General features: G+C 39.1%; 1 protein-coding gene across 47 annotated transcripts in view; it reads left to right on the plus strand.

The window, feature by feature from the left end:
• The first annotated feature begins 2,934 nt into the window (after window positions 1-2,934).
• Window positions 2,935-13,700, plus strand: part of TRDN (triadin) — a 194,911-nt gene continuing 184,145 nt past the window's right edge. For 35 of the 47 annotated variants that reach the window (XM_078383389.1, XM_078383394.1, XM_078383393.1 and 32 more), the window contains exon 1: window positions 3,149-3,451. In XM_078383389.1, the coding sequence (XP_078239515.1) occupies window positions 3,430-3,451 (22 nt within the window). In that variant the 5' untranslated portion in view covers window positions 3,149-3,429. Of the gene's footprint in view, window positions 3,452-13,700 lie in introns of all 47 variants that reach the window. The other 12 variants (XM_078383395.1, XM_078383409.1, XM_078383424.1 and 9 more) reach the window with 2 other exon arrangements.

Raw genomic sequence — 13,700 nt, forward strand, 5'->3', positions numbered from 1 at the left:
ATTATTTCAATTAAAAGCCTTCAGGAACAGGAAAGTTTTGACCTGGTGCCGAAATGTCACCAGCATCGATGCTGGACGAATCTCAGTCAGGAGGGTGTTCCATAGTCTGGGGGCAGCTGCCGAAAAGGCCCTTTGTCTACAAGCCATCCCTCTTACCTCCTTGAGGGACGGCTCTTTCGAAAGAAGAGTATAGAGCCTACATGCAAACAAAAACTCCTCCCTGCCCGTGTATTCTTCTGAGCCCCTACTAAAACCTTTTTGGATGTTGCGAGGCATATGGATGCTGCAAGGGGAGGATGAATGTCAGCACTGATATTCCTAGATACAGCTGGAAACAATACTAAGCATATAGCCTTTTAATCACACAGTTCACTATCAGCCCCATTGGATCCACACAGCATGAAGGTACGTAGGACAAACCCTTTCTTGTGATGATAAGAAAAGGAATTAAAATGTTACCTATAATAGACATTGGGAAATGAAATTGTACTAGTGAAGAAGTCCTTACCCGCTCCAAATTTTCCTCACCTATGTTGACACAACTTTGAGCAACTTCAACCCAAACAGGTTGTCATGAATGATTCTGCATGAGCCCATGTGAAAATTAAGGCTGAGGCTGCACTTTGCCACAGAGGTCAGCACCTGCATGGCCAATTGCCTGTCCTCCAGCAACATCTTTTTGGAAGTTTTCTCATCCGGCTAGGCAATCATGCAAGGACCAATAACATGAACCAAGATTTCTGGATGTGGCGTTTTTAACTTTCACCCAGAGCAGCCTCTTGTATTTGTGGTTCATTCAGACTGCAGCTCTTAAAAATCTGTAGTGTGAGACTTTTTCCATGGAAGCTTACTTCAACAGTTTTCTTTCATATCTATTGAGCACGTGGCACGCAAGATTATGAATGCAATTAATGTACTTTAATTACTGGCTTGGAAGGTTTTAAAGCACCAGTAGTTGTTCTGTTTTCCTTGTTTAACAGACATATAGATGTGTCTCACTTTTTGTTTGCATATAGTTATGACACTGCAGTAAGAAAAGAGCAGATATGTCTCTCTTCAAAACTGTCTTTTATCAAGGTGTGTGTTGTATTAGAAGGCTCATCTAGCATCACTGGAATACAGTTACTTTGAAATATGCTAGGAAATATACACAGTTTCATTGTTGAACAAGGAGGGCAGGGGGCACTGATATGGCAGGATTTCATGAGAGCAGGTCTCATGAAAAGGCCTTTGTCTATGAGGCACACAGGATCACAACGGCAGACAGAGACCTTCCTATTTGGGCTGTCAACAGACAGGTTCTCATTTTTAATTTTTAATTGTAATTATTATTTTGATCAGGTAGGTGGGACTTGTCAGCCTGGGAAGGCAGACCATTTAGGAGAAGGAAAACTCTGATTTCAAACCTCCACTGCCTTGTGACTATATCCAGTGATGGAAAAGGCTTCAAGAGTAAACCTTGAGGCAAAATCCAGAGCCGGAGTCCCGGAGGCAGTTAGTGTCGTTCTGGCAACTCCTTCGACGTCGCTGAAACCAGTTTTATTGGCTCTTGCCTTTCCATTGGACTATTTCAGCGATGTGGAGAGGGGGGATTTGCTGCTTGGGTAACAGCCTATCCTCCATATTATTTTACCCAGGGTTCGTGTACTAGAGAGGACACTCCAGCTTCGTGTACAATGTCAAAGTCATCCTTACAGAGCACGTTACCATAGTCCCTAGAGACTGAAGGATGCCTATGAGATGACTATTTTGACATGTTTTTACATTCTTTGTAACTTAATTTGGTTTTGATATTACATCTGGGTTGATTTTAATGTTTATAACTGATTCTGGTTTTATTCTTACTCACCCATTATCTCGTATGCCTCTTAAACCCTAGCTCTGGGAGAGAGAGAAAAAATAAATGGCCAGCACACAGTAGATACAGGGGCAAGGTACAAAATACAGCTACTACAAGGACAAGCTTGTACAAGGTGCCAAAGATGGCCTCTCTCCTTGTAAGCCAATATTGGGTAAAAGATTGGATAAAATATTGGACTAGACCTTGAAATATTGGACTAGATTAGGTTTAAATCCCTACTCAAGCCATCTAAGTCCCCAAATGTCCTTGGATAGCCCTTCTTTCATCTTTCTCACAATCTTTCTCAGTTTAATTACCTCAGGTTTTCTGTAAGGATCCAAGAGGGGAAAGATCTTTGGTTCCCTGGAAGAATGGCAGGATATATATAAATATAAACTCCTTACTCTTGCCGCAACGTGAGTCTCCCATGTTATACCTTCCAACTAGCTTCTCTCAGAAACAGAATGTGCCAGTAAGAAGACAATGTTATGGCAGCAAGTCTTGCAAGCACAATGTGTGTGGCAGGGATTGCGTACCTTGCAACACTGAAGCATTTCCAGAGCTATTCCATAGCAGCAGAGACAATATAAACAGCACTCTCAGCCTGCATTTTAATGGACAATGTATGCAACTCATAAACTGTGGCACCCCCAAAGTACCCTTCAATGCTCTATGTCACACCATTCTGGTTGATATCCTCCATTTAAAAAAAGAGGGGAGGGGAAGAGCAGTTGCAGCCCAAACAAGTAATTGCTTAATATTTTTCTGGCTGCATATTTAGTTGTAGGCTCTAGGCTTTAAGAAATAAGATGTTGGCATAAAGGAAATGTTGCCTTGAAACAACATGGCTCTTCTGAGGATCAAATGGCACAAACCAGTGGGTGAGATAATTTGTGTTTGTGATTTCAAGCGTCAGGGTGCAATTAACGGAGTGAAATTTACCCAAGTTCATTTTCTACTTGACTTATTGTAGCTGACTTCACAGTGTCCTCTTCAACCCAAATAAGGTCCGGAAAGAATGTGCTAAGAGTGTGCTAAGAATACATTTGAGCTCAGTTGGATAAGATTACCGTCAAGTCTATATTTCATATTTTCTGACCTAGACCTCAAAAACCTGTAATCATATTAAAGTAGCTGCAGGGGCTCTAGCAGGTCTTTCCAGTTTCTTTTGTGTTGCTACTGCTTTTACCTGCTTGGCTGTCTCATTTGGAGTTTGACACTTTAAAAAAAAAAATCGATCCCAGAACGTGGTGTCTGATATGCCAAAAAAGCCAGGCAAGAGATTTGCTGAGAGCCCTGGCTATTTTTGTTAGAAGCTGATACTTCAGTCTGAGCTGCAAGCATTGCCTTGGGAAAGGAGTTAGTTTCTTGGGAGGTGGGGAGGGCAGGTCAGGGCTTAACAGAGAAGACAGCTCCCAAGAAGAAAAGGACAAAAAAAAAAAGACCCCCAAAGAAAGTAAAGAACGGTAGAGGACTTCCCACCTCTTAATTTGCTGTCTCCTGCAAGAGTCAAGGCTGACCCTGTCGTATCCTCTGAGCCGGCAATATAACGTGACCTTTCCACCAGAGTGTTTCTCACCCTCACCATTATGACTGAGATTACAGCAGAAGGTACTGTAACGATCTTGATGTTATAATTGTCAAGGGGAGAAAATATGTTTCTGCCTTGAGATTTTTAATAGGCGTAGCAGATGACTGTGATAGCTTTTAGGGAACCACAGTTTTGCTATGGGGTGAGTTTTCAGGGGAGAAGCTGCCCTTCTGCTGCACTTGGAATTTGTACTAGTTAGTAAAGCTTGATCACCACACACGTCTAAAAATAGCCTCGGTCACATAACCTCAGCAATAGCGGAGTTAAACAGAAAGACTGAGTGAGAGGAATGCTATGCAAAACAACACATATTTACTGTATAAAACCTGGTAATGGTAGATGTTAAGTATCAACAGTGGTCAAGAGCTCACTGTTGTGTTCAAGAATGAGTCCAGCTACAATGAAAGGCTTTCTCTGCATAAACACTGAACAATAATTCAGCACTTACAGTATTTGAGTTTGTTGCTGAATAAGGATGTTTCACCTTTGACTTCAGCTACTAACTGTGGCCTTTTCAGAGATCAGATTACTTTGACTTTCCTATTGTTGCCCACATCCCATTTTCCATCTATCACCTGATTACGTGCAGTTTCACTCATTGTATAGAATCACCCAGGTTTGCCCAAAATTAAAATGCAACAGGCACAAAACTAAGAGCCCCTCAGATCAGTGTACTTCTACAATAATGTATTTTTCCATGATGCTTGCAAATTTCACTTTCTCTATTATTATTCTTATTTAAATATTTTTTTTAAAAAACTGTATGAATATAGCTGAAAAAGTGCATCAGAAATAAATAAGAAACATAGTCATGTGGTTCAAGAATAAAAAAAATCATTAATACTACCAGAATACAATTTTACTGGCATATAATTTTAAAAGGCAAGGATTTGAGTATTTCAGAACTTTTGACCAGACAACATGTTTGAAAACAGGATGGGGAAGAAGTAGGGAAGTTCTAAAATCATAATGTTATAGCCATGGGAAATGTAACAGCTTAAGTCTCAATATGGAGACTGCAAGCCTGACCAGTCATCTTAATTTGTGGTAATATCAGGTTGCCCCTTAAGGGATGTCTAATCAGTTACCTATCTCCATACCTAAAGGGCTTGCCTGTACTCTGCAAAACATTAATTGCCTTCTACTTGAAGCTCATAGTTTATCTGTTTTATTTATATCTGACCATTCTTCCAAAAATGAACTCAATTGGGATAGATGGTATAATAAGTATAAACAGTCAATTGAAGCTGAATTATGAATATCACTTAGTGCAATGATTATGTGAAAGCTATGATGAAAAACTAGTAGAATCAAAGTATAATCTGAAGTTGATTCTTACATATACAAATCACAACATGCAAACTCAGCTTCACTTAGGATAAAACACTACATTTGTCCCTAGTCTTCCACCTGCTATCTAGTCAAAAGTTACTGGCTGAAATCCAGTAACCCATAATATTACCATCCTGTTGGGGTGACATACCAGAAACAGTGGTTTTCAGTAGTTAAGACTTCTCATCACATAATTCCACGGCTTCCATGTAATGGAAGTTGTGGGAGCCATGGGACCGATGTAGGAAATGTTTAATTTCAAAATATCATCCCTGTTTTTGGTCATTAGCTTTTCACAAATGTAGTTATGCCAACAAGATTTCAACCACTATATTCCTGGGCATGTATAGCAGTATGGCCTAATGACAGAGGAAGAAAATCACAGATATTTTCCCCAAAGTTATGTTGCTGAAGACTCAGGTGGAAGTGGAGATTTATGGGGGACTCCTCATAAATCCTGTTCAATGCCCTGGCTGCTGGCCTGTGGTATCCCTCATGGCTCCGTTTTGTTTCCTATGCTATTTAACATCAACATGAAATCACTGGGATGGAGTTGTCTAGAATTTGGGTTCTGATGTCTCCGGTATGTGGATGATTCCCAACTCTATTTATCCTTTCCATCTAAATCCAAAGAAGCTGTTTCAGTCCTAGCTCAGTGCCTGGTGTCAGTAATGGACTGGATGAGGATGAAAAAACCAAAACAGACAAGACAAAGGTGCTCCTGCTGAATCAAAAGGCAGATCAGGGAATAGGGATCCAGAAATAGAATAGATCCCAGAATACGGGATCTAGAAATAGAGTCTGTGTTGGATTGGGCTACACTACCCTGAAAACACAGGTGCACCAATTAGATGTGCTCCTAGATTTGTCTCTGCACCTGGATGCCTAGGTTTCACTGGTGACCAGGAGTGCATTTAGAAAAATAAAACTAGTATACGAGCTGTGCCCATTCCTGGAGATGTCTGATCTGGTGACATATGCCATAATTATATCCCAGTTGAATTGCTATAACATGGTTTATGTAGGGCTGTCTTCAGAAACTTCAGCAGGTCTAAATGCTGCAGTCAGATTATTAACTAGTATTGGTAACTGGAATCACATAACCCCCTCCTCCCATTATAGCAGCTCAACTGGCTGCCAATCTGTTTCTGGACACAGTTTAGATTGCTGGTTTTCACCTATAAAGCCCTAGATGGCTTGGGTCCAAGCCATTTCAAAGATGCAATCTCCATTTATGAGTATGTCCAGATTTTAAGATCTTCAGGGGAGGCCTTTTTCTTTTCTCCCTGTCCCCCTCACAGGTGCATTTGGTAGGGACACAGGAAAGAGCCTTCTCTGTTGCTGCTTCTGGATTCTGAAACCTCTTCCCATGGAAAGCTAGGCTGCCCCCATCTTTGGTGTTTTCCCACATGCAGGCAAATGCCTTTCCCTTCAGGCAGGCTGCCTGCCTGAGTGGATTTTCTTAAAAAATGGTTTGTTTATACTTTTGTGCCTTTTAAATCTGTTTTAGTAATGCTTTTATCTACTATTTTTAGTATGATGTTTGTTTAATTCTTTTAATAATTTCTAATAATTTCTGACAAAAATATTTTAAATAAATAAATTGGATCAAGGGATTTTTTTTAAAAAAATCTGAAAATCGAAAACAAAATAATCATCCAGTGAAAATAAAATAGTTACTCTTGAGCCTTCCCAGGAGATAATATTAAAAATGAAAATAAAAGAATGTGAAAGAAAGGAAATGTAGTAGAGCTAGACATATTCAAAACTGTACACTGGCCCAAAATGCAGTACAGGAAAACGCTAACTCTTAGTCCTGATCTCATGAAGCTGTTCTGAATGAGGAGGATTTAATCTCCAAAAAGGCTGGGTCATCACATCATATGTCTTTTCCCGCATTCTAGAATCAGAGAAAAATCTTGTTCCTCTCTTCCAATAAGAAGTAACTTGGCTTAGGTCAAGATGCTTAAAAAACAATTCTGCCCACTCCCAGAGCCTAAAATAGGACACAAAGAGCAAGAAACAATAGTTGAACTCTCATTTTTGAAAATATTAAGACCCAGCTCTTACTCAGTATTGTTGCTGTCTTTGGGAGCAAGGCACAGTGTCTTTGCTCTGTGGGAAAGAGAAACTATGATTTTGCATGTAACAATACATGTTGATGAGGTGTCACACTTTTTCTGTATTTATGCTGCATTTATGTAACACTTCATAACATTTGTAATTATTTAATACTTATGTAATATTCAGCTTTGAAATGTACCTTTAAAGGGAGAAATAGACACGGTTGTTCCCCAAATGGGAACTTGTTGGGCATTCCTCCAACTCTCTCCACTGGTCAAGTTATACTAGATGCAGTGGACAGAACAAAATGGAAGTATTCCAGACATTTAAAAAAGCAATTCCGTAAAACCACAATCACACACAACTGAAACGCTGCATGCTTTTTCTCATCCTAGACTGAACAACTGGAGAAGTGGGAGAAAAATCAGTCCTTTTTAAGACTACACAATACTTACTGTGGAAGCTTTGAACAACTAATACAGCCTTAGAATCCCATGAGAGTTTTACTTAAGGAAGGGACACAAAGAATGAGGTCTGATTCAATCAATAAATGGATATTTGGGTGGGGTGGGGGAAGAATATCTCATGAATAATTTTAATATGTTCAGATCATTAATATATACAAATAATATTTTATCCTCCACAGTGAAATGGGGGATTAAAAACATATAAGCTTTTAGAAATCAAATGTTCATTTTGACAATGGAATCTCACACCAGTCTTTCCATTGTGGTTCATTCTTTTTTTTCCCTTCCCCAACCTTATTACTGTCCTTTCTGTAAAGAAAAGATTCTCAGATAATATTTTTGCAGCTTTTATTCACCACACCAAGACACTTTGCCCCAAGTCACTGCAGTTATTAATTAAATGTGAAAGCAAAATATGTTTTGTATAAAAGGTTTTGCATTAAAGAGAGACTGCATTTACTGGAGACTGAATCCCTTGCTTGGTAAAAACAGCAACATTAATGGAATCCTGGAATGTTTTGTTTTCATGTTCAATTGTACTTTCAGTAATAATGCGCATACAGCTGATGCATTCTTCAGTTTTGCCCAAAGTTCTAGTGAGTCTGCACAGAGTTTATGTAAGAAAATATAAGTAAAAATATACGGCAGAGTAAGTGAAGCAAGGAAAAATGAGTATTGAGTAAATGACTACTGTTATTTGGTGTAATTGTTTATTTTAGTATTGCCAGCTCATAGTGTCAACCTCTTGCTGAGGGGAGGGAAATATATCCTGAATTTTAGGGCCAAGATTCCATGCCAGTAAAGCTGAAATCATAATAGTGTTTCCGATTTAGGCAGACTTTGATTCCTGAGAAAATCAGATTTCCAGATGAAACCTGGTTTAACTCCAGAAGACTAGTCACAACATTTGTAAAGCAAAGCAGTTGGTTTGCAAATTGCATGAGGTCATAAGAGTTCTGAGATGGCAATCATACTTTTCTATCACATCTAAAGCCGGTTAATCTATGTGTAGTTTGACTCCTAACCATAAACCAACTAGGTTGATAGTGTCTTTAATGGAGGAGTGGAGGACAGTGATGTGACACCTGAAACTCCCAGTGTTATTCCCAATGAATGTATTTTCCCACAGCTATCTTACCTCTAGGTTGGCACTTTGAAACCTGGATAATGATCATGTAGTGAGGGTGTGACATGTAGACAGAAAGACAGACTGACACAGAGATGGAAACCTTCCTTTTGCTGTTCTCTGGCCAACCTTGGAGGAGTGACTTTTGGCGCTATAACTCCTAAAATCTCTCATGGCTAATGGGTTGACAGGGTTTCTGAGAGTTGCAGTCCAATAATATAAACATGCTAGACACTGATCCTGCATGTTATTCCTGACATGAGGAGAGTTTGATCTGATAATTATTGTCCAAAATTATTATCCAAATGTAGTGGAAGGGAAGGTTCAAAACCTCCAAATACAGAAGAGTGCTATTTGTATAAGTTAACATTGATGATGAGGAACCTATGGATTCAGTAACTCAAATTCAGATACCAGAAGTCAAGAAAATGGAAACAAATTTCCTATTTGAATGACCATTAATTAAAGTGGAAATTAAGAAATCTTTTTTAAAAAAATATATCAGGGTGATCTTTTCTATTTTTCTTTTTTAGTTGCTTTAAGTATCTGGATTGTTAATCTACTGCTAGGATTATTAATTTAAAGTCTGAAGCACTGATACTCTGTTCTGGTAGATAGGACATAGAAGATTAAACAGCAAGAAAAGTTTCATATGTTCTTAAGGTTCTGCCGAGTACAATTACTGGGATTTTTATACCATGGAAAGTAACAGAGGCTTATAGGGCTAATATGTTTCTATAGTGTATATTGTTATATACTGCCCCATTAGTGCAAAACACTATTTTGGGCACTGTACAATAGATAAAACATGCAGCAATAGATTTTTTCACTGTATAGAGATTATCAATCATTTTAAACATCTTTTCAGTTAATTAAGCGTATTAAGGATTAATTCCTCCTTTGTATTCAATTTGTTTCTGTAAGAATTTCATTTAAGAGTCATTGCTCAAGTTCTGATAGGTCAGATGGCGAAAACAGTTAGATGCCTGGTGAGCCGAATATCAGTTTTGCATGCTTTAAGCTGCTGTTCTTACACTTACTTACCTGAGAGTAAACTGGAGCTTACGTCTGAGTAAAGATGATAGGATTGCACTGCCATTCTTTCTAGCCTCAGATCCTGTGCCTGTCTCAGTTTCTTTTAAGCTGAAAGCAACACAGGCATAATCAAAGCCTAATAGAAAAATAACAGTTGGAGATACTATACCTAGATGACAGCTTGTATATCATAGCACCCACAAGGAGTGTTTTTGACACAGATAATACAATCTGCTTTTCTGACACACAGCACTTAATGCTGCTAAGGTTTTTTGGCTGTTTTGTTACTGGAAGCCTATCTGATGGCAACTAAAAGTGAATCTGTTTCTGTGTGGATAGCTTTTAATGCATTTCCCCCCCTTGTGATGTGTTTGTCATGAATGTAATCTTTCCTTCAGTTTTATACTACTGAACTACTGCTGAAAATAGGGTTACAATTTGCCAGTCTCAGATTACTGGCTAAAACCTGCAGGTATTGGTGTGGTTCCCTTGGATACCAAATCTTGGAAGTAAACACCACTAGAGGAGGAGAAAGTTTGATCTCACATGAGCACCATACCCCTTTTCCAGAGGTTGGGGAAACCCTGGAATAGGGTTTTTGTTTGTTTGTTTTTGTTTTTGTTTTGCACCATAGGAGCCTGTAGCAGGAGGGAGAGGGGAAGATCATCCTAATTCTAGTGGCACTGGTTACCAAGGTATACTGTTGGATTTCAGCCATAATTTCTAATATGTTTTACATTTCTAAAATCCTAGCACTTCTTTTTAGTGCCACTCCAATAATTTGCTATCAAAATCTATTGTACACTTACTTTTACTGCCCTTGGGTGCAGAAATATACTATTTCATTGAACGTGTTGATAATTAAGTGATCTGTATTTATGTTTGAAGTTCTTTTCTTCCCTCTCACTATGTCTTTATATATGGGGTTAAAAATAATATTGTCTCAGGAAATATCTTTTCTATCAAGATATGTAGAAGCGGCAATCAGTGGTCTCTTTCACCCTTACCTTGGGAGCATGAAATACACTTTCCTGCAGTTTAAGATAGGTTTTCTAGATATCATTGAGGTTATTTCCCCCTCATTCTTGTACAGTGTTTCAAAATCAATTTCAATCAGTGAGATCAGAACTAGACACAGTATTTCAATAAAGACACTGGCAGGCGTAACCTTTTGCTAGAAGGCCTTTCTACCCTCCACTGTCACAGTCAGAGGGGAAGTGCTGAGGGAGCTTGACTTAAGCTAGGGATTTGGTGGAACACCAAGTACCTCATTCAGGATTTGGTGTCAGTAGCAGCTACTCCATGATCAGCCAGCCATGGGGCCTGTCCACATGGGCATATCAATATGGCAAATGGCTCACCAATGACATCATTTGGATGGTGAGGAAAAGATGCCCTCCACAGGCATTTATACTTAGAGCTGTCATGCACCTTTCCGGCCCAGCAGTAGGGCACTCATTCTTTTTTGCACCACAATGTTTAGCCTGGGAGATAGCAGCCTCCAGCAGCCTCAGCTTCCAACTGCATTCAGGGCTGTGAAAGAGGGAATAGAATGAGGAAAGGGAAACAGGGAATGGGGGCTGGAGAAGAATAGACTGGAACCAAGAGAGGAAGAGAGGTGTGGTGTAAAAAAAGAGAAAAATTTACTTTCCTTTATCCTCCACAGACAATCCGAGGAAACGCTTAACTGACTGCTGATTGGGCTGCAAGTGATCATTTTCTGCTCAGACAGGGAGGAGCAATCCCTGACTGCATCAGGCCCTTTGTAGCCCAATCCACTTCACACCTAAAACAGCCAGTCTGGGTAGGCACATGGTTCTAAGAATTTCTCAGTTAGTACTAATTATCATGGTACAGTATTACTTCACATTCTAATCACATCTGCTTGCTCTACTCCTGCAGACCCCCAAATAACAAAACACATTTTAGAACAGGGGACAGTCTCTGAAAAGTTCCTTCAATATCCCTTCCCAAAGAATCTTATTCAGAAGTAAAAAAGGAGAGTGTGGGAAATGTTGTCAGCTAAAGCTGCCAGTCACGTTCCCCTACCTCTCACCAGCCTGATGTTGTTCTTAGGTGGAGGTCTTGAGCAGAAATTGTTTGGGCTCTGCAGATCCTCAGTGTTCATGTCTTGATGCAGATGTATTTCGGACTTCTCCAAAGCACTGTGTTTTCATTCTGATCTGGGGTTTGTCTGCAGCTGCTGCACTCTTAGTTACACACTTTCAGCTATGCATCCAGAGCTACTTCTGACAAGTAGCCACATTTTTCTGTTGCAACAAAAATGAAGAGTCTTGTGAAAAGCAAGTTTTAACATTCAGTTTTTCAAGACAAAGATAATAGTCTACAAACACTTATGCCAAATAAAACTTGTTAGTCTTCAAGGACTCTTTGCTTAGATACAATGCAACTTTTGCTTAGAAGAAGTGTAGTTTTATTGCTAGATTTATATTTACTTAAATTGATTTTATGCTATGCAGGGGGGAACTATGTAAGTGTTAATTAAATAAATAACTCAGCTTGAAATGGGAAAAATAAAAAGTAGAAATATGTACATGTTGTTTAGATTAAACAATCTGAAAGACTGGTGGGAATTGTCTTTCATATGTTTATCAGTGTTTATAAGATTTCTCAGGCTGCAAACTAAAGATCACTCCAATTTTTCCTAGTTTGTTATTAAGAGTTGCTGCTGGTGTTGATTATTGTTTCCTTTTTCTTGTAAAGAGCAATAAAGCATTATTTAATGTATTTATTTTTAAAGGCATTGCTGACAGCCGCGACAGCAACAATTTTATCAACAACAAAAAAATTCTTTTGATGTTGAAAACTGCCTTAAGGGAAAATTCACAAATAAATGTATGAAGATTTGATTTCCAGAGGTTTAAAAGTTATACATTTAGTTAGCATACATTTACTCAAGATAACTTCTGTAATTATTCAAGGCAGTGATGCTTTGGGGTTTCTTTTCTTCATTAAAGCTGATTAAGAAAATGTTCGTTACCAAATTATATTTGCCATACTTTTGTTCTCGGTGTATGTAGGCCTAACACATTTCACAGTAAGAAGTGCTGAAGGCACTGTGTCTAAAGTTATAAACAAGATAAGAAATGGGGTAGATCTGTTTTCCCATGGCACCCACTCAGCAGAGATTTAACTCTCCTTCCTTTATTCTGCACAAAATTTATATACCAAGTTTTGCCTCCACAAAAAACATTCCAAGAACAGAGTTTAATTTTAAAAAAGCCATCCTAAAAAAAGAGAGAAATAAGTATACCCAAACTTGAAGCTATCAAAAACGTGGAGAAATACAGCCCAAACCAACCAGAATTTGTAATTTTGAAAAATGAGAAAATAATGCTAGACATGGAAAACATTATGAGTGGAAAAGCGAATGTCACAGGTGGAAGGCAGAAGGCGGTCGCTAGGTCGAGCTACACTTTGTGGTAAATATACTTACAAGAAAAGAAATGTATTTGGAAGAAAAAGCAATCTAGAGGTCCCAGGTCCAGAAGTGTTCTGATCCAGCTTGTGGTCCCATGCCTGTATGCTTCAGAAAATCTCACAAATTGCTGCTCATCCACCAACATTTCCCTCTAGTGTTCAAGGCCAAGTCCGCCAGGGATAGGCAATTATCCAAAGGAAATTTGAACAGGGCTCTCATCCAGATTTGGGACGTACACTTGAGAAATATTCAGTATTTGCTGAGTGATGCCATATTTGGACAGTTCTGAATATATCTGAATCTGAAATTGGTAGTTCCTAATATCTGTAATAATAACTCCTAATATTCAGAGTCCCATGTATGCAAATAGATTAGAAAGCAAAAGGCCAGGTTTTTGCTTTCTAGAGGAGGATGTGAAAGTGATCCTGGAGTGATTTCTTGAGAAATGAAACATGAAGACATGCTGGCACCAAGGGTAAAGGTAAAGCTAAAGGTTCCCCTTGACAATTTATCCAGTCGTGTCTGTCTCTAGTGGGCGGTGCTCATCTCCTTTTCCAACCCATAGATCTAGTGTTTGTCTGAAGACAATCTTCCATGGTCACGTGGCCAGCGTGACTAGACATGGAACTCTGTTACTTTCCCACCGTGGTGGTACCTATTTATCTACTCGCATTTTGCATTTTGCATGCTTTCGAATAGCTGGATTGGCGGGAGCTGGGGGCTCACTCCATCGCGTGGATTCGATCTTACGACTGCAGGTCTTGCCGTGGGTTTCTTAAGGGAGGTGGTTGGAGTGAGAGTGA

The sequence above is a fragment of the Pogona vitticeps genome, chromosome 1, assembly GCF_051106095.1.
Source record: "Pogona vitticeps strain Pit_001003342236 chromosome 1, PviZW2.1, whole genome shotgun sequence".
Lineage (NCBI taxonomy): Eukaryota > Metazoa > Chordata > Lepidosauria > Squamata > Agamidae > Pogona > Pogona vitticeps.